Source organism: Phyllobates terribilis, unplaced genomic scaffold (genome assembly GCF_046119375.1).
Source record: "Phyllobates terribilis strain yellow unplaced genomic scaffold, ASM4611937v1 Scaffold_2__4_contigs__length_985480577, whole genome shotgun sequence".
In the NCBI taxonomy this organism is placed as follows: Eukaryota; Metazoa; Chordata; class Amphibia; order Anura; family Dendrobatidae; genus Phyllobates; species Phyllobates terribilis.
Genome location: NW_027362762.1, coordinates 19,097,851 through 19,120,985, shown reverse-complemented (window position 1 = coordinate 19,120,985; position 23,135 = coordinate 19,097,851). Strand labels below are relative to the sequence as shown.

At 46.9% G+C, this 23,135-nt stretch overlaps 1 protein-coding gene across 1 annotated transcript in view; it reads left to right on the top strand.

Moving 5' to 3' along the window:
* The first annotated feature begins 890 nt into the window (after positions 1-890).
* The window catches only part of LOC141243630 (uncharacterized), a 105,800-nt gene continuing 83,555 nt past the window's right edge, over positions 891-23,135 (top strand). Inside the window, exons 1-9 of the mRNA XM_073668941.1 lie at positions 891-1,322; positions 7,620-7,766; positions 7,878-8,045; positions 9,760-9,883; positions 10,002-10,099; positions 12,071-12,128; positions 12,615-13,540; positions 13,740-14,054; positions 14,097-14,258. Coding sequence (XP_073525042.1) covers positions 7,659-7,766; positions 7,878-8,045; positions 9,760-9,883; positions 10,002-10,099; positions 12,071-12,128; positions 12,615-13,540; positions 13,740-14,054; positions 14,097-14,258 — 1,959 coding nt within the window. The 5' untranslated portion in view covers positions 891-1,322; positions 7,620-7,658. The remainder of the gene's footprint in view (positions 1,323-7,619; positions 7,767-7,877; positions 8,046-9,759; positions 9,884-10,001; positions 10,100-12,070; positions 12,129-12,614; positions 13,541-13,739; positions 14,055-14,096; positions 14,259-23,135) is intronic.

Sequence of the window (23,135 nt, the reverse complement as noted above, 5' to 3'; positions counted from 1 at the left end):
AGATAACAGTATATTGTATGAGCCTTCAGTACGATGGCTTCTGCCACAAATACCTCATCTTCTCTGTCCCTGAGCTCAGGAGGAGCAGCCGGCTGCTGCCACCATGTGTAAGGGTATGTTCCCACGGTCAGGAGCCGCTGCGGGTTTGACACTGTGTGTTTATGCAGCATCAAACCCTCAGCGTCCAGCTGTTACAGCATAGTGGATGGGATTGCTTGAAATCCCATGTCCACTAAGCGTCTCCGTGCACCTGCGGATCACCCGCAGACACGGACATGCGGCGCGTCTTTCCAGACCGCAGCATGTCAATTTTTCTTGCGGACTTGCTAGTCTCCGATAAAGAAATTAGATCAGTACAAAGTATTGATTGCGGTGAATCCGCATGGTTCAATGAACACATGCGGATTCACCTGTGTTCATATTACCCTATAGCTTTGGACGCAGCATAAGGTATGCTGCGTCCAAAACGCTGCCTGTCCGGATCGTGTGCACATATCCTAAGGCTATGTGCACACAATGCGTTTTTGATGTGTTTTTTGTACGTTTTTTCAGCGCAGAAATGGGCCAAAAACGCATTGCAAACCTTATCCCATGATTTCCTATGACATTTTGCAAGATCTGTGCACATGATCAGGATTTTTCCTGACTGAATTTCATGTGCAGAAAAAGAAGCAGCGCGTCCATTCTTTGTGCGTTTTGGCCTTCGTTTTTCCTATACAATGCACTGGAAAAAAACGCATGACAAATCCGCAGGCAAAAACGCATCAAAAATGCTGTGGGATTTTCCACAGTGTTTTTGCTGCCAAGAGGTGCAGAAACGCTGGACAAATTTCTGCAAGCAATTCCTGATCGTGCGCACATAGCCTAATAATGCGAGTCCTGGTAACTAGGAGACTCCCACCAACAAGATGGCCGCGCTCACTGCAGGGACAGGACGTCTGCGGCCGAAACCTGCCCCTTCCAGGCAGCAGAGCATAGGGAGGTGTGGGGAGTGCGCAGCGGTGACTCCTGCAGTGAGGGGGATCACACTCTATGTATCATACACTGGGAGGACAGGGGCCACAAAGGATGCTGGGGGTTGTAGTTTATAGGGGACAGAAAATGCTGCTGCAGAACTAAGGAGAATGGAGGCGACAAATCTCATCACAAAACCATAAAACCTCCACTGGAGATCGGAGAAGACTCAGTGACCGCAGCTCCGGTATATTTGTGTTTCTTCCTTTCCACTCACAGTCCGGAGAAGACGGGACCAGTCGTCCGGCTTCTGCCCCTTCACCGGCTGCTCCTCAGGAGTGACAACCTCCATCATTTCTGCACAGAAGGTAGGTGTGACATGACTATGTGCACGGCCGGGTTAGAAGCACCGGCCCTTTCATGATTGGAGCTGGACCTGTGACCCCAGAGAGCAGCAACATATCTGGCGAGCAAGTTATGGGGGTCCGATCAGAGTAAATGGACAAGGTGATCGGTCAGGGGACGGCGGCCGCAGCTGTCAGGGGGCTGGAGGTAAGGCTGTCGTCGGTGACCATAGCGACCAACCAGGGCTCAGTTTTGAGACCTGAAACCACATCGACCCGATGTGTGTTTACACTAATTTTCTGACATAAAATACTTTGACAAGTCGCAAAATTTTGTACAACTCCAGTTTTAATTAATTGACCCCATATAGTTTAATAGAACTATCCACGCACTTTTTTATGGATCCATTTGTTCTTTCTCAGAGAAAATATAATTTTGGAGGAATGGTGGTAGACCCTGGGGTCTGATGGAGGGCTGATGGAGGTGGGGGAAAGGCTTTCTTGGAGAACCTTGATTTCTCTGGATGACACCTCCTGTCAAGCTGGTGGAGATGCAGTAATAGTGAAGACTTTCTTGGTGCACCCTAGCTCCTCTGATACCTGTACATGGATGAACACTTCCTATCAGGCTGGAGGATGTGCAGTAATAGTGGAGGAAGGCTTTCTTGGTGTATCCAGGCTCCTCTGACACCTGTGGATGATGACCCATTGTAGTCAGGCTGGTGGAGATGCAGTAATGGTGGGGAAGGCTTTCTTGGTGCACCCTAGTCCTTCTGACACTTATGGATGATGACACTTCTTGTCAGCCTGATTGAGATACAGTAATGGTGGGGAAGGTTTTCTTAGTACATCCTGACTCATTTGACACCTGTGGATGGTTGTCCCCTTCCTGTCAGGCTGGTGGAGATGCAGTAATGGCGGGGAAGGCTTTCTTTGTGCACGTGTGATGCCTCTACTCAGAGAAGCCCGTGTTTTACCCTGGGTGTTGGGGGACTCGGTGTCGGGCCCTGTGATGGAGAGATGGGATGCAGCCGTCACATTAGAAAGAGATGGTGTGGGCTTGTCTGGGTTGAGTAGCTTATTTTAACGACTACGCCACCTGTGGTGCCTGGTGAAGGGTCACCAGCGCCGCTACAGTCTGCTGAGGCCTGGTGTCATGGCGGCCAAAGTTCTCACTGCTCCCCACAGGCGGAGCAAGGTCTCAGGGCAGGCAAACAGGATGGAAGGGGGGTAGTAGTGCTGGGAGTACGGGCACCGCGTCGCGTAGTATGGCGCGTAATGAACAGTCCGGAGGCCATAGGGGTGAACTTCCAAGGCTTTACTCACTTAGAGATGATAGCGGGAAGGCGACTCCCTGCTCCCCATGGAGTCCTGCGGCCATCAGGGACGCGTGTCCGGCTACCTCCGAGAAAGTCCAGTGTTCGGTAGCGACCCTTCACCAGAGTGTTCCTGCACTACAGACTTCACCTTTTCCCGTCTGTGCGTGTGTAGATAGGCCGGGTCTCCCTCTGAGCTCCTCTCAGGACTAGGGCACGGGTGGCAATTCCTCTCCATCCGATGCCCGGCGGGATCCTCAGGGCCTAACCGGGCTTTCCCCTCCAGGACATGGAGTACAAGGTCGGGTGTCGGGGGCCAGTACCCCTTTTGCAGCCGGAGTCCCTCTGACTATATCAGCATGGCGAGGACAGGTGGCATACTCCGCTCTGTCTGCATCCTCCCCGGGACCCATTTGCTGGGGAGCCACACTCTAGAGCTCCCGGGCCTTCTTGATCCTGGTTCTTGGCTGGGTTGAGACATTCCTTGTCTACAACCTACCTCTCGTCCCAAGGCCGGGGTACGAGGGCTGTGTCCCTTGCCGGTGCAGGCCCACACAGGATCTGCGCTCCCGGAGGGAAGTCACATTACACACAGTATTTTGACAGCACAGTACGACCACTAGAGCCGTTGACTTAGGACGGAAGGACCAAGATCAAAGATGGCATACTATTAAATATGAAATCTGAAGTGTAACTAACTTGTAAGTCCTCCACCCACACCCACTAACTGGTTCCTACCACTTTGTGTTCCCCAGTCTCCCTGTAACCAGGGGAGCAGCACCTAGTGCCTACTAGCTCCCTCTGGTGGAGAAATGTGGTGTTGGATGCAAAAGATTAGGTCACAACTATCACACTGGCGTTACCTCGGAGGAGGAACACCACACTCCATTAGAGAAGTGCAGCATTCCTGTGGCGGTCGAACCCTCAGGACCCATTAATGTCAGGCTAGTGGAAATGCAGTAATGGTGGGAGAAGGTTTTCTTGGTGCACCCTGGCTGTTGGGGATGGATGACCCTTCTTGTCAGGCTAGTGGAGATGCAGTAATGGTGGGAAAAGGTTTTCCGGGTGTACCCTGGCTCCTGGGGATGGATGACCTTTCCTGACAGGGTAGAAGAGATGCAGTAGTGGTGGTAAAAGGTTTTCTTGGTGCTACCTGGCCCCTCTAATACCTGGTTTGGCCAAACCAGTGTTACTTAATAACTGTGACTAACCAAGTTCCTCCCTTCATGGCAGCAGGACAGTGCAGCATCCCATAAGGGATTGTGTAGTCATGGACGACTTCCAAGAACATGACAGTGATTTTTTTTCTTGCTTCCTGTCACTGACAGTTCCTGAGTCTCAATGCATTTGAGCGTCTCTCGGATGACATCATGCCAATATGACACTCCCCCTGGGGCCGTGGGGTACTCGGTAGCCGGGCCGGTCGGTTCTACTGGGGTAGTCACGGTGGCAGTGACCGGGTGCTGGGCCCAGGGCGATCAATAACTAAAGAAAAGAGGGGAATAAATTTTTTTGGGGATAAAGTTTTGTGACCCCACCCGTGGTATGCGGCTATAGGTGGCCGCCGCTGCAGTTCAGATCAACTGGGGCTGTTGGATGACGCAGCATAGATGGTTCAGCTCTCCATGGGTAGAGCCCAGGGCAGTTAAAGACATGAACTTTGATGTTGGTGTTGTAGTGCAAGGCAGGTGACGCAGTAATTAATTCTAGGAAACAGCGGGGTGCAGTCTTCAAGTGTTTACTCACAGTTTTTACGGTGTTCAGATTGCAACGGCTAGCCAGGTTATAACAGCCCACCAGGTCCTGTGTCCTCGGGGAAGTGATCCAGCCAACTCTCAGATAACTTGGGTGCACTTGATCGGGACCCCCTTCTCGTGTACCTTCCCAGGTCGTCTCTCTCTGTGCTGGCTCTTCCCCTCCTGCCCTGCGCCTCACACACAGTGTCCCGAGCCAGTGGCCCCGGGCCTTGTCGGGTGACGTCCTCTCTGTCCCCTTGGTCCTATAAGGCCACCTTTTCAGCGATTGTGTGTGGTTTTTGGCTACAGCACTTAAAGATACCGCAACCTCCGGTTTGCTAGCTGAGTCTTGCAGTCCTCCAGTAGTCTGGGGCTGGTCCCCTACTGCGACCTGATCCCTTCACGGTCCGTGTGAACTCGGGCGCATGGGAGGACCCCACACCTCCTGTGCCCCTAGGATCCCTTCTCTGTCTCTGGAGCCCTGCTCTGACTCCCTCGCTCCTCTTGTTCTTGCTACCCTTCCTTTTATACTCTCTGTCATGTGACCCCCACATCACCATCTGTCACTCTACGTGGTCCCCTCTACCTTCAGTTCCTCCTTCAGTGCTCCCCTAAACTACTTCCTCCACCCACCTCCTCTACTTAGTTCCATCCTCCAGACAGGGACAGGGTCTGTGCTCTCCCTCAGAAGCAATCTCACCCTTCCCTAATGGAGTGGTGTGGTGTTGGATGTGAGTGTTAGGGTCCCGGGCAGTACTCCCTCCTTACCTGAGAGTGGCTTACCACACCTCTGGCTGAGATGCAGTACCTCTGTGGCAACTGGACCCACAGGGGCGCCACAAATACATCCATCTAACTTACGGCAACGGCAAAGGAGCTCTCCTGTCCACAGGGTCTAACAATCCTTAAAAATCTAGCGAAATTTATACCACGATCAATTGCTGCAGTTCTGAAGACTAAAGGAGATCTAATGTGACACTAGACTGGTGCTGTTATATGGCCATTCAGTCTATATGTGTTTGTATAAATCGATGTATTTATTTCATTAACCCCTTAACTCCATTTACTGAATATGTCCATCATCAGCACTTGTCAGTTCTCCATGTTAGCTAAAGATATCATGTTAATTGCGCTAGTGCTACTTGCATACTCGTGCAATCAGATGCAGGAGCCCAGCACCTCCTGAAACTGCCGGACCACTGAGGACACAGACCCTGGCAGTATAGCTCCTTAGATACCATTGTCAACAGTGACCAATGCACCAAACAATTTGAAAGAGGCAGAGCGCTTCCTCTGTCAGCCCATCATCCAAAAAATAGGACCCGCACACCTTTAATATTAAATTAATGCATAGGTGCATAAATACGCTATGTGGCCAATATACTAACATATATATGTATATACACGATTCGTCTGCACACTGCGACTAATGAATGCATGAACTCCAATATTGCTGCAAATGTTAAAAGCATGAAGTTACTTGTTTAGCGTTTATTGATCATTGAACGCAAAAGCCATCCAACCACGTCAAGGTGACCTTTTAATATGGATGGTCCCTAAACACTAAATGTCTTACCTCTCTATGTGCCAAAACAGTCTCATGTGAATGAAGAGTGAAAAGGAAACAAGGCACAGCTCACAATTATGACATTATGTAGGGATGATGGGTGGATAAGAATTCTGGGTGCAGGAGGGGGCCACACACCCCAATATGTACGACACAAAAAAAAACAAAAACAATCTAACCCAAATGATTCAAGATCTGGCTGAAGGGTACCAGGACCTTAAATCTTTGCAGCTCCCATTGCAGGGCCAGTTGCAATGTGACACTAAGTCACTTCTCACGACATGTCGGGAGGCAGGAAATTCAAGGAGTCCATGGTCAAATGCCAGGAGGGTACGACAAAGAGATAACACAAATGGAGAAGTCAGAGGCAAAGCCTGGGGTCAGGTAACTAAGGTCAGAGTGCGTCAAAGTCAAAAGGGGTAATACAAGCGAGTAGTCAAAAGGCAAATCCAAGGTCCAGCAACAAAGATCAGAGTATAAGAACACAGAGCTAACACACCACTGAGCAGGGCTTCAACTGGCAATTGTCTAACCATTGCCAGCAAGCTAAATAGCCAAGTAATCACCCTGAATGGGTAACACCTGGAGGATACTCCACAGGCCCAGTCAGATTGGACAGCATTGCTGCCATTCACGATACTGACAGCCCAGCATGCCCCTGCCTCAGATTGGACAGCTGGGCTCTCACTCACAATACTTGACAGCCCTGCACGCCCTTGATCCCATAGGGCTGCTGAGCTGTCACAGCATTCTTAAGACACCCTGAGTGATGGAATTCTGACCCTTTTCAGTGACAGTTTTATCCATTGTTTTACCATTTAGTACAGAATTAAACATGTTTTTCCTCTGTCCAAGTGCATCTGCTTACATTTATTTACATTAAACTTTTGCCATTTCTCAGCCCAAGCCTCCAGCTTTATATAAATTCCTCTGTAATATTATATTATCCTCCTATGTGTTGATTACCCTGCAGAGTGTAGAATCATCTGAAAATAATGAAATTCTCCTCTGTATGCCCCCTACAAGCTCATTAATAAATATATTAAAAAGAAGAGGGCCCAATACTGACCCATGTGGTACCCCACTGTTAACAGTGACCCAATCTGAGTGCTTTCCATTAATAACCACCCTCTGTTTCCTATCACTGAGACAGGTTTTAACCCAGTTACACATATTTTCCCCTAATCACATTGCTCTCATTTTATGCACCAAACTTTTATGTATCACAGTAACAAACGTCCTTAAAAAAAAAGTACAGATAGGGGACATCCACTGCATTTCTTTAGTCCAGTCTGGAATTTACCTCCTCATAGAAGCTGATCAGATGAGTCAGGACTCCCTCATAAACCCATGTTGATACTGGGTCATGAGGCTATTCTTATTGAGATATTCCAGGACAGCATCTTTAAGAAAACCCTCAAAGAATTTGCCCACAATAGAGGTTAGGCCTAAAATTTTCAGGCTCAGATTTTGTCCACTTTTTGAATACTGGCACCAGATCTGCTCTGCCCAGTCCTGTAGCACATGTCTGGAGAGAGCAAATTAACAGTGCATGCCCAAGGCTCATATTACCATATGATGGTAAATGTACTGTGAGCCTCCACCACTGTTTGCTGTATGTTCAGTTTCTGACACATGATACACCATGTAAGCTGTTCTCGCAAATAGGGTTTTTAACTTAGTCCTCCATTTTATTCCTCAGGTTCGGCACTCTCCCAGTGTAAGTTTTCCTAGAAAGACAATGACCCTTTCCATCGATGACCTTCTGAGGATGGAGCAGGATAGAGACCACATGGCTGCTCGGATATTAGACCTCACCCTGGAGATAATCTACTGGATCACTGGAGAGGTGAGAGCTTCACATCACATCACTCTGATCTCTAGGAATAAAGTAGGGAATGACGGGAAAGGTGAAGGATCCTTAGAATAGATTTAGTGATCGGCGTCTCCCCATACACAGGATCACACAGTAGTGAAGACATCGTCTGGGGAGTGTGTGACCCCCCGTGTGTCAGGAGGGCGGAGCAGGACCCCGAGTGACATCACCGAGCCTCCACCTCATTCACTGATACATGAGCAGAAGATCCTAGAACTGACCCACAGGATCACTGAGCTGCTGAGCAGAGAGGTGAGTGCTGCCGGGAATGCTGGGACATTATACAGTACAGACCAAAAGTTTGGACACACCTTCTCATTTAAAGATTTTTCTGTATTTTCATGACTATGAAAATTGTACATTCACACTGAAGGCATCAAAACTATGAATTGACACATGTGGAATTATATACGTAACAAACAAGTGTGAAACAACTGAAAATATGTCTTATATTCTAGGTTCTTCAAAGTAGCCACCTTTTGCTTTGATGACTGCTTTGCACACTCTTGGCATTCTCTTGATGAGCTTTAAGAGGTAGTCACCGGAAATGGTTATCACTTCACAGGTGTGCCCTGTCAGGTTTAATAAGTGGGATTTCTTGCCTTATAAATGGGGTTGGGACCATCAGCTGTGTTGTGCAGAAGTCAGGTGGATACACAGCTGATAGTCCTACTGAATAGACTGTTAGAATTTGTATTATGGCAAGAAAAAAGCAGTTAAGTAAAGAAAAACAAGTGGCCATCATTACTTTAAGAAATTAAGGTCAGTCAGTCCGAAAAATTGGGAAAACTTTGAAAGTGTCCCCAAGTGCAGTTGCAAAAACCATCAAGCGCTACAAAGAAACTGACTCACATGAAGACCGCCCCAGGAAAGGAAGACCAAGAGTCACCTCTGCTTCTGAGGATAAGTTTATCCGAGTCACCAGCCTCAGAAATCGCAGGTTAACAGCAGCTCAGATTAGAGACCAGGTCAATGCCACACAGAGTTCTAGCAGCAGACACATCTCTACAACAACTGTTAAGAGGAGACTTTGTGCAGCAGGCCTTCATGGTAAAATAGCTGCTAGGAAACCACTGCTAAGGACAGGCAACAAGCAGAAGAGACTTGTTTGGGCTAAAGAACACAAGGAATGGACATTAGACCAGTGGAAATCTGTGCTTTGGTCTGATGAGTCCAATTTGAGATCTTTGGTTCCAACCACTGTGTCTTTGTGCGACGCAGAAAAGGTGAACAGATGGACTCTACATGCCTGGTTCCCACCATGAAGCATGGAGGAGGAGGTGTGATGGTGAGGGGATGCTTTGCTGGTGACACTGTTGGGGATTTATTCAAAATTGAAGGCATACTGAACCAGCATGGCTACCACAGCATCTTGCAGCGGCATGCTATTCCATCCGGTTTGCGTTTAGTTGGACCATTATTTATTTTTTAACAGGACAATGACCCCAAACACACCTCCAGGCTGCGTAAGGGCTATTTGACCAAGAATGAGAGTGATGGGGTGCTACGCCAGATGACCTGGCCTCCACAGTCACCAGACCTGACCCCAATCGAGATGGTTTGGGGTGAGCTGGACCGCAGAGTGAAGGCAAAAGGGCCAACAAGTGCTAAGCATCTCTGGGAACTCCTTCAAGATTGTTGGAAGACCATTTCTGGTGATTACCTCTTGAAGCTCATCAAGAGAATGCCAAGAGTGTGCAAAGCAGTCATCAAAGCAAAAGGTGGCTACTTTGAAGAACCTAGAATATAAGACATATTTTCAGTTGTTTCACACTTTTTTGTTAAGTATATAATTCCACATGTGTTAATTCATAGTTTTGATGCCTTCAGTGTGAAGGAACAATTTTCAAAGTCATGAAAATACAGAAAGATCTTTAAATGAGAAGGTGTTTCTAAACCTTTGGTCTGTACTGTATAATAACGCCGGGGGAGGGGTCTGCTAATGACGGGTCATTGTGTGTGTCAGGTTCCTATAAGGTGTCAGGACGTCACCGTCTATTTCTCCATGGAGGAGTGGGAGTATATAGAAGGACACAAGGATCTGTACAAGGACGTCATGATGGAGGATCACCAGCCCCTCACATCTCCGGGTAAGAGGAGACCGTCCTGATTATAGAGGAGAGGCCGGGTCTGAGGTCACCTAGACTCCCCCATCATCTGATCATCACATGTAGATGATGTATTCAGTCCTGTGTATATTTCCTATAGATGGATCCAGTCCGAGAAATCCACCGGAGAGAAGTCCCAGTCCTCTATATTCCCAGGATCTTCCAGAGGAGAAGCAGAATGTCCTCCTGGATCATCAGGTAGATGGAGCTGAGATTTCTGGAAATCCTCTATTGACCGATGTAATGAAGCTTTCTACTGACCTCCAGCAGTGGAGTGTAGACGCCGTGTTGGCTGTGGGAGGTTGCGGCTACAATTAGTTTATGGTTCGTTTATGGTTTCATAGAAAGCACTTTTCCTCGCAGTTTGGATGTCCATTTGGCCATTGATACTATAGTAGTGAGTTCAGGCATTCATATTACACATATTATCGATATTGTCCATTTTGGCTTCCAACAGTAGTAAGAGTCATTGATGTAAGAAAGTCCTTACTGAGAGATGAAAGATGAGAGAAGACATTGTAGACAATTGTCCTTGAAGCAGGGACTGAGGTTTATTCAGAGAAGCTCAACAGAGCAATTGCAGAAGACAGCTGAAGGACGTAGACACGCGCAGGTGCCCAGACAGGTAACACAACGGTGGCGATCTGGCCATGGTCTGGCCCCGAACTACAGCATGGGCTTTTTATACATGGTTTAGACAAAGGAAACTACACCCTTCAGAGAAAAAAGTGTATACATGATAACCTCATACTGCAGGAAAACATGTATATTAGAACAAAGCATACAATGACCCAACATGACATTAATGAATGTTGCCTATAAATCTCCATTATCCTTTTAGCTAATGTCATTACTCACATAGCTCTTCACATACTGACAGCTTTGGTTTCTCTCTTAATTCAACATATACAGTACTTGCTACCATATAATACCACTTATTTACTATCACGGTGCCCTGCGGCTGCTCCAATTAGTGTCGCCGGACTCCGTCCATACCTGCTAATGGCACCGAGGTCATTTTTTACCTTCATTCTGGGGAGAGCTCCAAAACCAAAAAGTTAGTTGATTGTCCGAGATGGCTGCTGGCCACAACGTGGCGGACCATTCTCTTACAATTGACTAACAAGTTCTGGAGATAATCTTAACACAGCAAAAAAAGGGAAACCGTATTTACCTGCCCAGGTCAGAATACAGCAAACCCACTTAATAAAGATGGAGGCAACACAGATGCAAGATACTGATGAGACCAAGCCCAGAAATGTTGGCCTTGTCAACTGGCATGTCTGTCATCATGGGTGCACTAATATAGTGCTGGGCAGCCCACCTAATCTAATAGTATGGGCTTAACTAATCAGCTGTAAGCTAGACATGTTCGTATTAGTTCAAAATACCAACTTTATTGTTTTTTTGGGCTGATGATCTGCAGTGGCTGGATAGTAGCGCTGTTTGATGCGATCAGTGCAGATCACTGCCCAATATAATCTTGAAGAGGTTGTCCACTACTTTTACACTGATGGCCTATCCTTGGGATAGGCCATCAATATCTGATCGGTCGTGGTCTGACACCCGGCACCCCCGCCGATCAGCTGGCCGACAACTGGCACCCCCGCTGGCCAGAGGTACTTACTAGCGGAGCTTGGCCATCTACTTGTAGTGGCCGGGGCTTAGTACTACACATCCGCCTCCTAATCAATAGAAGGCGGATATGCAGTACCACGCGGCAGCCACTACAAGTAGACGGTCAAGCTCAACAAGTAAGTGCTTCCGCCGCCGACACCGTTGTCAGCTGATTGGCGGGGGTGACCGGTGTCGGACGCCGGCCGATCAGACATTGATGGCCTGTCCTAGGGATAGGCCATCAATGTAAAAGTAGTGGACAACCTCTTTACGTGTGTATGGGTCAATCAATAAAGGAATGATCGTTTGTTGGCATATTTCCATCTGACGTGTATGACGAGCTCCGACTCTGAGATCATTTCATGTAGCAAAATACCAAAATCATTTATGATGTATAAAACCTTTGGTTGGATGTTGATCCTTTCTGATCGCCGCTCGAGGAAATCCTTCTTATATTTATCCCAACTTGTCTCATGCCTTTCAATCACTTTGACATTTGCCTGAGTGATATAAGAAACTTTTTCTGTTTTTCTTAATGTGGGATCTTTACAGGAAAACCCCAGTGGAATGAAGAGTGAATTCGAAGAACCCGTATTCACGGCATTGAATGGTAAGAGCCATGGATTTTTTGCATAGCGACTTTACTCAAAACATCCACAATTGAAACTCTGGTTGGAGGATGTGACTTCAGGTGCAGAACTTACTGTACATTTGGATTATAATTAACCCCTTCTCGATATGGCCAATTTTCATTTTTTGGACTTCATTTTTTCTTCCAAGAGTCATAACTTTTCTCATTTTTCTGTTGAAGGACCTTTGTGATGTTATTTTTTGTGTGTGTGTGCCAAACTATAGTTTTATTGGTACCATTTTGGCATACATATTGGATTTCAATCAGTTTTTGATGTATTTTTGGTGGGGAAAAAAAAAAGCAATTCTGAAATTTTTATTTTCTTGTTTTGTTTTTTTTCTCTTAACTGCATTTATTCTACAGATGACATATTTTTAGATTTTCATAGATTAGACTTCAATTCAAAGAGGGTTGTCTTTGATGACAATTTTATAAAGTAGTAAAAATGTTGTTTCTTTTTTCCAGATGAAGAATGGATGAGGGACTCCTATGGAAATGTCCTATTGTCTCCTATTTACGAATTAGAAGATAATCAATCGTTGAGTGGCAAAAATATAACTGGACACAGACCCGGAAACCTTTTTGCATTTGATCATGTAAAACATTTTAGGAAGCAAACTAATCTTTCAATTCACGAGAGCACTTGTAAGGATAAAAGGCCATTTTTATGCTCAGAATGTGGGAAAAGTTTTACCCGTAAATCAAATTTTGTTGACCACTTAAGAATTCACACAGGGGAGAAGCCGTTCTCATGCTTGAAATGTGGAAAATGTTTTTGTCAGAAATCGGCTCTTCTTCTACATCAACGATATCACACAGCGGATAAGCCATTTTCATGTTCTGAATGTGGGAAATGCTTTAAGCATAAAAATTCTCTTGAGAAACATCAGAGAAGTCACACAGGGGAGAAGCCATTTTCATGTCCTGAATGTGAGAAATCCTTTATGCATAAGGATTCTCTTTTGAAACATCATAGAATTCACACAGGGGAGAAGCCGTACTCATGTTCTGAATGTGGGAAATTCTTTATGCATAAAGATTCTCTTGGGAGACATCGGAGAATTCACACAGGAGAGAAGCCATACTTATGTCCCGAATGTGGGAAAGGTTTTAACCAGAACTCAATTCTTATTGAACACCTGAGAACTCACACAGGGGAAAGGCCATTTTCATGCTCAGAATGTGGGAAATGTTTTACTCAGAGATCAAGTCTTGCGGAACATCTAAGAATTCACACAGGGAAGAAACCTTTTTCTTGTTTACAATGTAGGAAATGTTTTACCCATAAATCAGGTTTTGTCAAACATCAGAGGATTCACATGGAGGAGAAGCCATTTTCTGGTCAGATTGTGGGAAAGGTTATTCCCAGAAATCAAAATCTAATGATCATCTAAGTGTCCTCACTTAGGGGGGGGGGGGAGCCGTATTCATGTTCTCAATGTGGAAAATAAGTTCTGAAACAAAAAATCTTCTTTTAGAAGTCAAGGAGATCACACGGCTTAGAAACTGTTTTCATTCTCATAATGTGAAAAATGTTTTGCCCATAATTCAGGATTTGTAAAATGTCTGTAAAATATTCCATGTTCACAGGCCTTCCATGTTCACAGACCTTCCATGTTCACAGACCTTCCATGTTCACAGGCCTTCCATGTTCACAGGCCTTCCATGTTCACAGACCTTCCATGTTCACAGACCTTCCATGTTCACAGACCTTCCATGTTCACAGACCTTCCATGTTCACAGACCTTCCATGTTCACAGACCTTCCATGTTCACAGACCTTCCATGTTCACAGGCCTTCCATGTTCACAGGCCTTCCATGTTCACAGGCCTTCCATGTTCACAGGCCTTCCATGTTGACAGACCTTCCATGTTGACAGACCTTCCATGTTCACAGACCTTCCATGTTCACAGGCTTTCCATGTTCTCAGGCCTTCCATGTTGACAGGCCTTCCATGTTGACAGACCTTCCATGTTGACAGACCTTCCATGTTCACAGGCTTTCCATGTTCTCAGGCCTTCCATGTTCACAGGCCTTCCATGTTCACAGGCCTTCCATGTTCACAGGCCTTCCATGTTCACAGGCCTTCCATATTCACAGGCCTTCCATGTTCACAGGCCTTCCATGTTCACAGGCCTTCCATGACTGCTTGTCTAGTAGTCCATGGCAAAGGCACAGACTACCTGATTTGTCATCTACTGAGTATAGCAAAGATCGTTTAAAGTGATCAAATGATCACATCGTGTTGACTCCTAGTGGTATGAAAATAAATCAATTCATTAAAAAAAGAGTTTGCAGAAAATTAAAAAAAACTTTTTGTATTTTTTTGTTGTTTTGTTCTTTTGCAGAAATGTAAAAAAAATGGTCTTCTTGTAATCTCACAATTACATGGTATGTACAGTAAATGACCAAATAGTAACTTAAAGGGGTTGGTCACTACCTTCTAAGTCCCTTTCATATGAACTAACTGTGATAGATAAGCATTTTACTAAATACCTTGCTTTTCCAAATCCTTCTGTAACCTAAGTTGCTCTCCTGGTCACATGATTTCTGGCTGAAAATCCTCTGACATCCTGTGATGTCACTTCAAAACCTCCCAGAGTTCCGAGCTCTGGAAACTGATGGGTGGGCGGGGCTTGCTGTGCGGGTGGGCTGGGCTTTATTCAGCAGAGCTCACAGTGCTCCTGTGCATGCAGCTGCAGACACAGCTATACCTGCAGACTCGTCTCTCCCTTGTATCTGTATGTATACAGCAGGGTGTTTTAGGCTCACTAGTGGGGGTGAATCCACCAAGCCCAAGGTCCGGGTGGGCACACTTGCATTGGTGCAGCAGCTAAGTGAGGCATGCAGGACATCAGTAAATCACAGGCATGTGGACATCAGGAAACCGCAGGCAGGCAGAGGATGCCAGGAAACCACAAGCAGGCAGAGGATGTCGGGAAACTGCAGGTAGGTGGAGGACATCAGGAATCTGCAGGCAGGTGCAGAACATCAGAAAACCGTAGGCAAACGTAGAACATCTGAAAACTGCAGGCCGGCGTAGAACGTCAGAAAAGCGCAGGCAGGGGTAGAACATCAGGAAACCGCAGGCAGGCAGATGACATCAAGAAACCATAAGCAGTCGAAGAATGTCAGAAAGCCATAGGCAGGCAGAAGACGTCAGGAAACCGCAGGCAAGTGGAGGACGGCAGGAAACCGCCAGCTGGCTTAGAACGTCAGGAAACCGCAGGCAAGTGGAGAATGTCAAGAAACCACAGGCAGGCGGAGGACATCAGGAAACCACAGGCAGACGCAGTACGACAAAAAGGCAGGCAGAGGACGTCAGAAAATTGCAGGCAGTCATAGACTGCCAGGAAACTGCAGGCAGGCGTAGAACGTCAGAAAACCACAGGCAGGCGAAGGACATCAGGAAACCGCAGGCAGGAGACACAGAAGTGTAGCAGCCCAAGATCCAGCAGCACAGAAGTCTTAATGCAATACCAAGACACAAGGGTGTTTCTCAGCGAGCCTTATATAGGCCCGGGCTGATGCTCACATGGGATCACGCCAGGCCACCTGGAAAGGTCGACGTGGAGCACAACAGAGTTTTGCGGACCAGAGAGAGGGAAGCAAGGCAGGGATCTGGGACAGGTGCATAACACATGTACACACATGTATTTACACCCTGCTGTATTCTCCCTATAATATGAATACATTCATAGCTCTCTCTCCATCCCCCCAACCAATCTTTTCATCCATTCCACCCATTAGTCAGTGAGTGGGAGTAGGGGATAATTTTTATTGTCAGAGCTGCCGTTCTGGTGCTTTGTGCATTACAGTCACGCTGGGGTTGTGTGACACTGGAGAAGAAGTGGAAGGGGTGTAGGCGGAGCTACATCGGTATGTGACTCTGTGGGAGGGGTGTAGGCAGAGCTACAGGGGGTGTGACTCTGTGGGAGGGGTGTAGGTGGAGCTACAGGGGGTGTGACTCTGTGGGAGGGGTGTAGGTGGAGCTACAGGGGGTGTGACTCTGTGGGAGGAGTGGTATGGGTGTAGATGGAGCTACAGTGGGTGTGACTATGTGGGAGGGTGTAGGCGGAGCTACAGGGTGTGTGACTCTGTGGGAGGGGTGTAGGCGGAGCTACGGGGGTATGATTGTAGGAGGAGTGGTAGGGGTGTAGGCAGAACTATAGGGGGTGTGACTGTGGGATGAGTGGTAGGGGTGTAGGCGGAACTACAGGGTTTGTGTAACTCTGTGGGAGGGGTGGTAGGGGTGTAGGCCGAGATACAGGGTATGTGTGACTCTGGGGGGAGGGGTGTAGGCCGAGATACAAGGTATGTGTGAGTCTGAGGGAGGCGTGGTAGGGGTATAGGTTGAGCTACATGGTGTGTGTGAGTCTGAAAGAGGCATGGGAGGGGTGTAGGCAGAGATAAAGGGGGTGTGACTCTGTGGGAGGAGTGGTAGGGGTGTAGGTTGAGCTACAGGGTGTGTGTGACTCTGGGAGGGGTGTAGGTGGATCTACAGGGGGTGTGTGACTGTGGGAGGAGTGGTAGGGGTGTAGGTTGAGCTACAGGGTGTGTGTGACTCTGGGAGGGGTGTAGGTGGATCTACAGGGGGTGTGTGACTCTGTGGGAGGGGGGTAGGTTGAGCTACAGGGGGTGTGTGACTCTGTGGGAGGGGTGTAGCCGGATCTACAGGGGGTGTGTGACTCTGTGGGAGGGGGGTAGGTTGAGTTACAGGGGGTGTGTGACTGTGGGAGGGGGGTAAGTTGAGTTACAGGGGGTGTGTGACTCTGTGGGAGGGGTGTAGGTTGAGCTACAGGGGGTGTGTGACTCTGGGAGGGGGGTAGGTTGAGTTACAGGGGGTAGGTTGAGTTACAGGGGGTGTGTGACTCTGGGAGGGGGTAGGTTAAGTTACAGGGGGTGTGTGACTCTGTGGGAGGGGGGTAGGTTGAGTTACAGGGGGTGTGTGACTCTGTGGGAGGGGGGTAGGTTGAGTTACAGGGGGTGTGTGACTCTGTGGGAGGGGGGTAGGTTGAGTTACAGGGGGTGTGTGACTCTGTGGGAGGGGGGTAGGTTGAGTTACAGGGGGTGTGTGACTGTGGGAGGGGGGTAAGTTGAGTTACAGGGGGTGTGTGACTCTGTGGGAGGGGTGTATGTTGAGCTACAGGGGGTGTGTGACTCTGGGAGGGGGGTAGGTTGAGTTACAGGGGGTAGGTTGAGTTACACGGGGTGTGTGACTCTGGGAGGGGGGTAGGTTGAGTTACAGGGGGTGTGTGACTCTGTGGGAGGGGGGTAGGTTGAGTTACAGGGGGTGTGTGACTCTGTGGGAGGGGGGTAGGTTGAGTTACAGGGGGTGTGTGACTCTGTGGGAGGGGGGTAGGTTGAGTTACAGGGGGTGTGTGACTCTGTGGGAGGGGGGTAGGTTGAGTTACAGGGGGGGTGTGACTCTGTGGGAGGGGGGTAGGTTGAGTTACAGGGGGTGTGTGACTCTGTGGGAGGGGGGTAGGTTGAGTTACAGGGGGTGTGTGACTCTGTGGGAGGGGGGTAGGTTGAGCTACAGGATGTGTGTGACTCAGTGAAGAATGGGAGGGGCAAAACTAGTAACTGAGTCAGGGTAGTGGGCGACCTCTTTAATAGTTAGTTGTAATGTACCAAATAATATTTGATAAAATATGATAAGTCTAGCCATAAACAAAGCTACATCAGTCTGACATTAAGAAAAAAAATAAACTGACTCATGGCGTCATTAGGACTATTTTTTTCTATGAAATGTGCTATGTTTGTGCAAACGTTGTACCTAAAAAAGGATAAATATTTTACAACATCATAACCAAACCCAATAGATAAAGCTAATGCCTCACGGCGAAAGGCACAGGTTAAAGTGAAAAAAAAAAATCTTGGGATTATTATTTTTTAAATTTTCTGTTCTATCCCCTAAAAAGTTTGTACAACTTAATAAGTTATGATGATGAAATAAAAATCAACCCTCAAATAAAAGCACACATTCTATGTCGATTGAACAAATTAAAGCAAAGGCAATTACACAAAATAGTCTTAATAGGTAGTGGTAAGGTACCAGTACTGAAGGGGTTAAAGAATATACAGTTATGGCCGAAAGTGTTGGCACCCTTGAAATTGTCCCAGAAAATGAAATATTTCTCCCAGAAAATTATTGTGATAAATGAGGAGCAGTTATATATCAAGTGCACAGATTCCTCTTATTTGTATTGTATAATCCTCGTCCACAAATGTCTGCCCCTGAGACCTCGCTTCTTTCTATAAGGGAGCTATGGCCGCTCTCCTCCCTGCATCATCTGTGTCTTCAGGCTGTGTTTGCAGAGCAGGAGGTCTGGGTACATATCTTTTCTCCTCTATCCTTATATCTATTATCTATCAATTATCTATTATCCATCTATCAATTAACTATCTATTATCCATCTATTAACTATTATCTTTCTATTATCTATTATCCATCTATCAATTAGCTATCTATTATCTATTATCCATCTATTAACTATTATCTTTCTATTATCTATTATCCATCTATTAACTATTATCTTTCTATTATCTATTATTTATCTATCTATTATCTGTGTATCATCTATTATCTATCTATTAATCTATCTATTATCTATCATCTACCTATTTATTGTCTATTAATATTATTATTATTTATTATTATTATAGTGCCATTTATTCCATGGCGCTTTACATGTGAAAAAGGGGGTATACATAGCAGAAACAATTACAAAAATCTTGAACAAAAACGCAGTGGCAAATGGATATAGGAGGAGCGAGGACCCTGCCGGCGAGGACTCACAGTCTATAATGGATGGGTGAGGATACATTAGGTGAGGGTAGAGCTGGTCGTACAGCGGTGTGGTGGAGCGAGGTTACTGCAGGTTGTAGGCTTGTCGGAAGAGGTGGGTCTTCAGCTTCCTTTGAAGGTTTCCACGGTCGGCGAGAGTCTGATGTGTTGGGGTAGAGAGTTCCAGAGTAGGGGGGAAGCACGGGAGAAATCTTGTATGCGATTGTGGGAAGAGGAGATAAGAGGGGAGTAGAGAAGAAGATCTTGTGAGGATCGTAGGTTGCGTGCAGGTAAGTACCGGGAGACTAGGTCACAGATGTATGGAGGAGACAGGCTGTGGATGGCTTTGTATGCCAAAGTTAGGGTTTTAAACTGGAGTCTCTGGGCAATGGGGAGCCAGTGAAGGGATTGACAGAGAGGAGAGGTCGGGGAATAGCGGGGGGACAGGCGGATTAGTCGGGCAGCAAAGTTTAGAATGGATTGGAGGGGCGCAAGAGTGTTAGAAGGGAGGCCACAGAGCAGGAGGTTGCAGTATTCGAGGCGGGAGATGATGAGGGCATGCACTAGTGTTTTTGCAGATTTGTGGTTGAGGAATGTGCGGATCCGGGAGATGTTTTTGAGTTGGAGTCGGCAGGAAGTGGAAGGTGCTTGGATATGTGGTTTGAAGTAGAGGTTAGAGTCCAGGGTTACCCAGAGGCAGCGAGCTTGTGGGACTGGGGAGAGTGGACAGCCATTGATTTTGATGGATAGGTCAGATGAGGGGGCTAAGTGAGATGGGGGAAAGATGATGAATTCAATGTTATCCATGTTAACTTTTAGAAATCTAGCAGAGAAGAAGGATGAGATAGCGGACAGACATTGTGCGATTCTAGTTAGTAAGGAGGTGATATCAGGTCGAAAGAGGTAAATCTGTGTGTCAGCATAGAGATGATACTGAAAGGCATGGGCCTCTATGAGCTGTCCAAGGGTGTAGATTGAGAATTGCAGAGGTCCTAGGACTGAACCTTGGGGGACACCGACAGATAGGGGCGAGATGAGGAGGAGGTGTGTGCGTAACAGAAGGTCCTGTCTGTTAAGTATGAGAAGATCCAAGATAGGGCCAAGTCTTTGATGCCAAGAGATGAGAGAATCTGTAGTAAGAGGGAATAGTCCACTGTGATGAAGGCAGATGACAGGTTCAGGAGGAGAAGGAAAGAATAGTGTCGCTTGGATTTGGCAGTTAATATTTAGTTGGTGACTTTAGTCAGGGCAGTTTCAGTAGAATGGTGCGGGCGGAAGCCAGATTGTAAGCGGTCAAAGAGAGAGCAGGAGGAGAGGTGGGAGGACAGTTCAAAATGGACGTGTTGATCGAGTAGTTTTGAGGCAAGAGGATGGGTCAAGGGAGGGTTTTTTGAGGATGAGTGTGATCGAGGCATGTTTGAAGCATGAGGAGAATACACCAGTTGTTAGTGACAGGTTGAAGAGGTGGGTTAGGGTTGGGATGAAGATTCTGTAGTAAGGTTTGGGATGAGGTGGGACAGGATAGGGTCAAGTTTGCAGGTGGTGCGGTGTGACTTGGAGAGTAAGGGGGAAAGTTGATCTTCCGTAATGGTGGAGAAGCTAGTTTTGGAGGAGGAATATTGAGTAGATATGAGAAGGGGCTGTGGGAACTTTAGGCAAAAGCTTTGTCTGATGGTATAAATCTTCTGCTTGAAGAATGAGGCAAAGTCCTCGGCTGAGATGAGAGGAGAGGGAGGAGGCGCTGGGGGGGGCAGAGGAGAGAATTGAAAGTGTTGAATAGATGTTTAGGGTTGTGAGACAGGGAGGATATGAGAGATGAGAAGTAGGTTTGTTTTGCTGCAGTGAGTGTGGACTTGAAAGTAGTGAGGGACTTTGAATGCGATGAAGTGCTCTTTGAAGTGGTACTTTTTCCATCTCCGCTCAGCAACCCTGGAGGTCCGTCTCAGATCTTTAGTCAGGTTGGTGTGCCAGGGTTGCCTGTTGATTGTGCGAGCTTTGGTATGTGTGACGGGGGCAACTGAATTGAGAGCTGCGGCTATTGTGGTGTTATATAAAGCGGCAGCAACATCTGTATCATGTAATGAGCTTATGTCTGTAAGAAGGAGAAGGAATTCAGAGAGTGAGTGTAGGTCGAGGTGTTTGAGATTTCTGCGACGGTATGCAAGTTTGTGGAATGGGGATTGTGGACTTGGGGAGGAGAGGGCAGAGAATGCAAGTAGGTTGTGGTCAGATAGAGGGTGATGTGAGATGGAAAGGTTAGATAGGGAACAGAGGCGGGTGAAGATGAGATCCAGTGTGTGGCCATCTTTGTGAGTGGCTGTGGAAGACCATTGAGCAAGGCTGAAGGAAAAAGTGAGGGATAGAAGCTTAGAGACAGATGAGTGGGAAGTGTCAATGGGGATGTTGAAGTTGCCCATGATGATAGTGGGGATGTCAGCGGAAAGGAAGTGAAGCAGCCAGGTGGTGAAGTGGTCGAAGAAAGTGGTGGCTGGCTCTGGGGGGGCGGTAAATGACAGTCAGTTGGAGGTTGGAGGGGACACAGTGTGCCTCGAAAGAGGGGAAAGTAACAGAGGGCAGCAGTGGAATTGGGGAGGAGCAGTTATCTGACAAGAGGATACCATCTCCTCCGCCATGCTTGCCGCTGGAGCGGGGTGGGGGGGGGGGGAGATGGAATCCACAATAGGAAAGTGTAGCTGGAGAAGGGTCAGAGGGGGTGAACCAGGTTTCTGTGATGCAGAGGAAGGAGAGTTTGTTAGTAATGAAAAGATCATGGATGTAGGAAAGTTTGTTGCTGACAGAGCGAGAATTCCAGAGAGCTCCTGCTAGTGGGAATGGGGAAGCAGGGGCTGGGTGGATGGGTATAAGGTTAGAGAGGTTACGGAAGTTTGTGGTAGGTCGTGGATAAGAGGTAGAAGTGACTGTGGGGATATTGTGAGGAGGGCCAGGATTTGGAGAGATATCGCCAGCAGTGAGGAGGAGAAGAGAAAGTGTTAGTAGGTGGGAGCAGGAGAGGGCATGAGGTGGCTGTCTGTGTTTGTAGACAGAGGATTGAATATTAAAGAACAATTCTGAGGAGGAGGTGAGATGGAGGGGTAGGATGGAGGGAGAGATGAACAGTTCATTACGAGGTGTAGGAATTAGGGGGGTTAGTAGAAAGTGAAGGACTATAGGGGAGAGAGTGAAAACATATAGAAACATGTGTACTATCTTTTCGGTGCGTAGTTAAAGAGGATATAAAGTGCGGTTACCTGACTCCTGCAATGACTAACTGCCAAATGAAATAACTGCCCACATTTAGCGCAAGAAGACACGTGCATGCACCCCACACCACGTGCACCCCTTAAGTAGCTTCTAAATTTATAGGAGAGGCTAAATCATCAGGTGTGGGGCATTGTGGGAGCTGGTTGTGGATAAATCAGGAGCCAGTTGATCAAAGACAGAGCTAACACCATGCCGGCTACACAGTATAGCTCCTTCCTCCATCAGATAGTGTCTGCAATTAGGGGGAGAGGCAGACATGTATCAGTGAGTATTGAATAGAATGTAAAAGGTGACATATAGCAAAGATCCATAAAGCCGAGATATTGTACCTGTGTGAAGATAGAAGATAGGTGTTAGTCCAATTACCAAATGAAATAACTGCCCACACTTGGCGCCGATGACACTTAGCGCAAGAATACACGTGCACGCAACCCACACACACACATACAGTGGTTGCCAAAAGTATTGGCACCCCTGCAATTCTGTCAGATAATACTCAGTGTCTTCCTGAAAATGATTGCAATCACAAATTCTTTGGTATTAATCTCTTCATTTAATTTGTCTTCAATGAAAAAACACAAAAAGAATTGTCCTAAAGCCAAATTGGATATAATTCCACACCAAACCTAAAAAAGGGGGTGGACAAAAGTATTGCCACCCTTTGAAAAATCATGTGATGCTTCTGTAATTGGTGTAATTAACAGCACCTGTAACTTACCTGTGGTACCTAACAGGTGTTGGCAATAACTAAATCACACTTGCAGCCAGTTAACATGGATAAAAGTTGCCTCAACCTCTGTCCTGTGTCCTTGTGTGTACCACATTGAGCATGGAGAAAAGAAAGAAGACCAAAGAACTGTCTGAGGACTTGAGAAACCAAATTGTGAGGAAGCATGAGCAATCTCAAGGCTACAAGTCCATCTCCAAAGACCTGA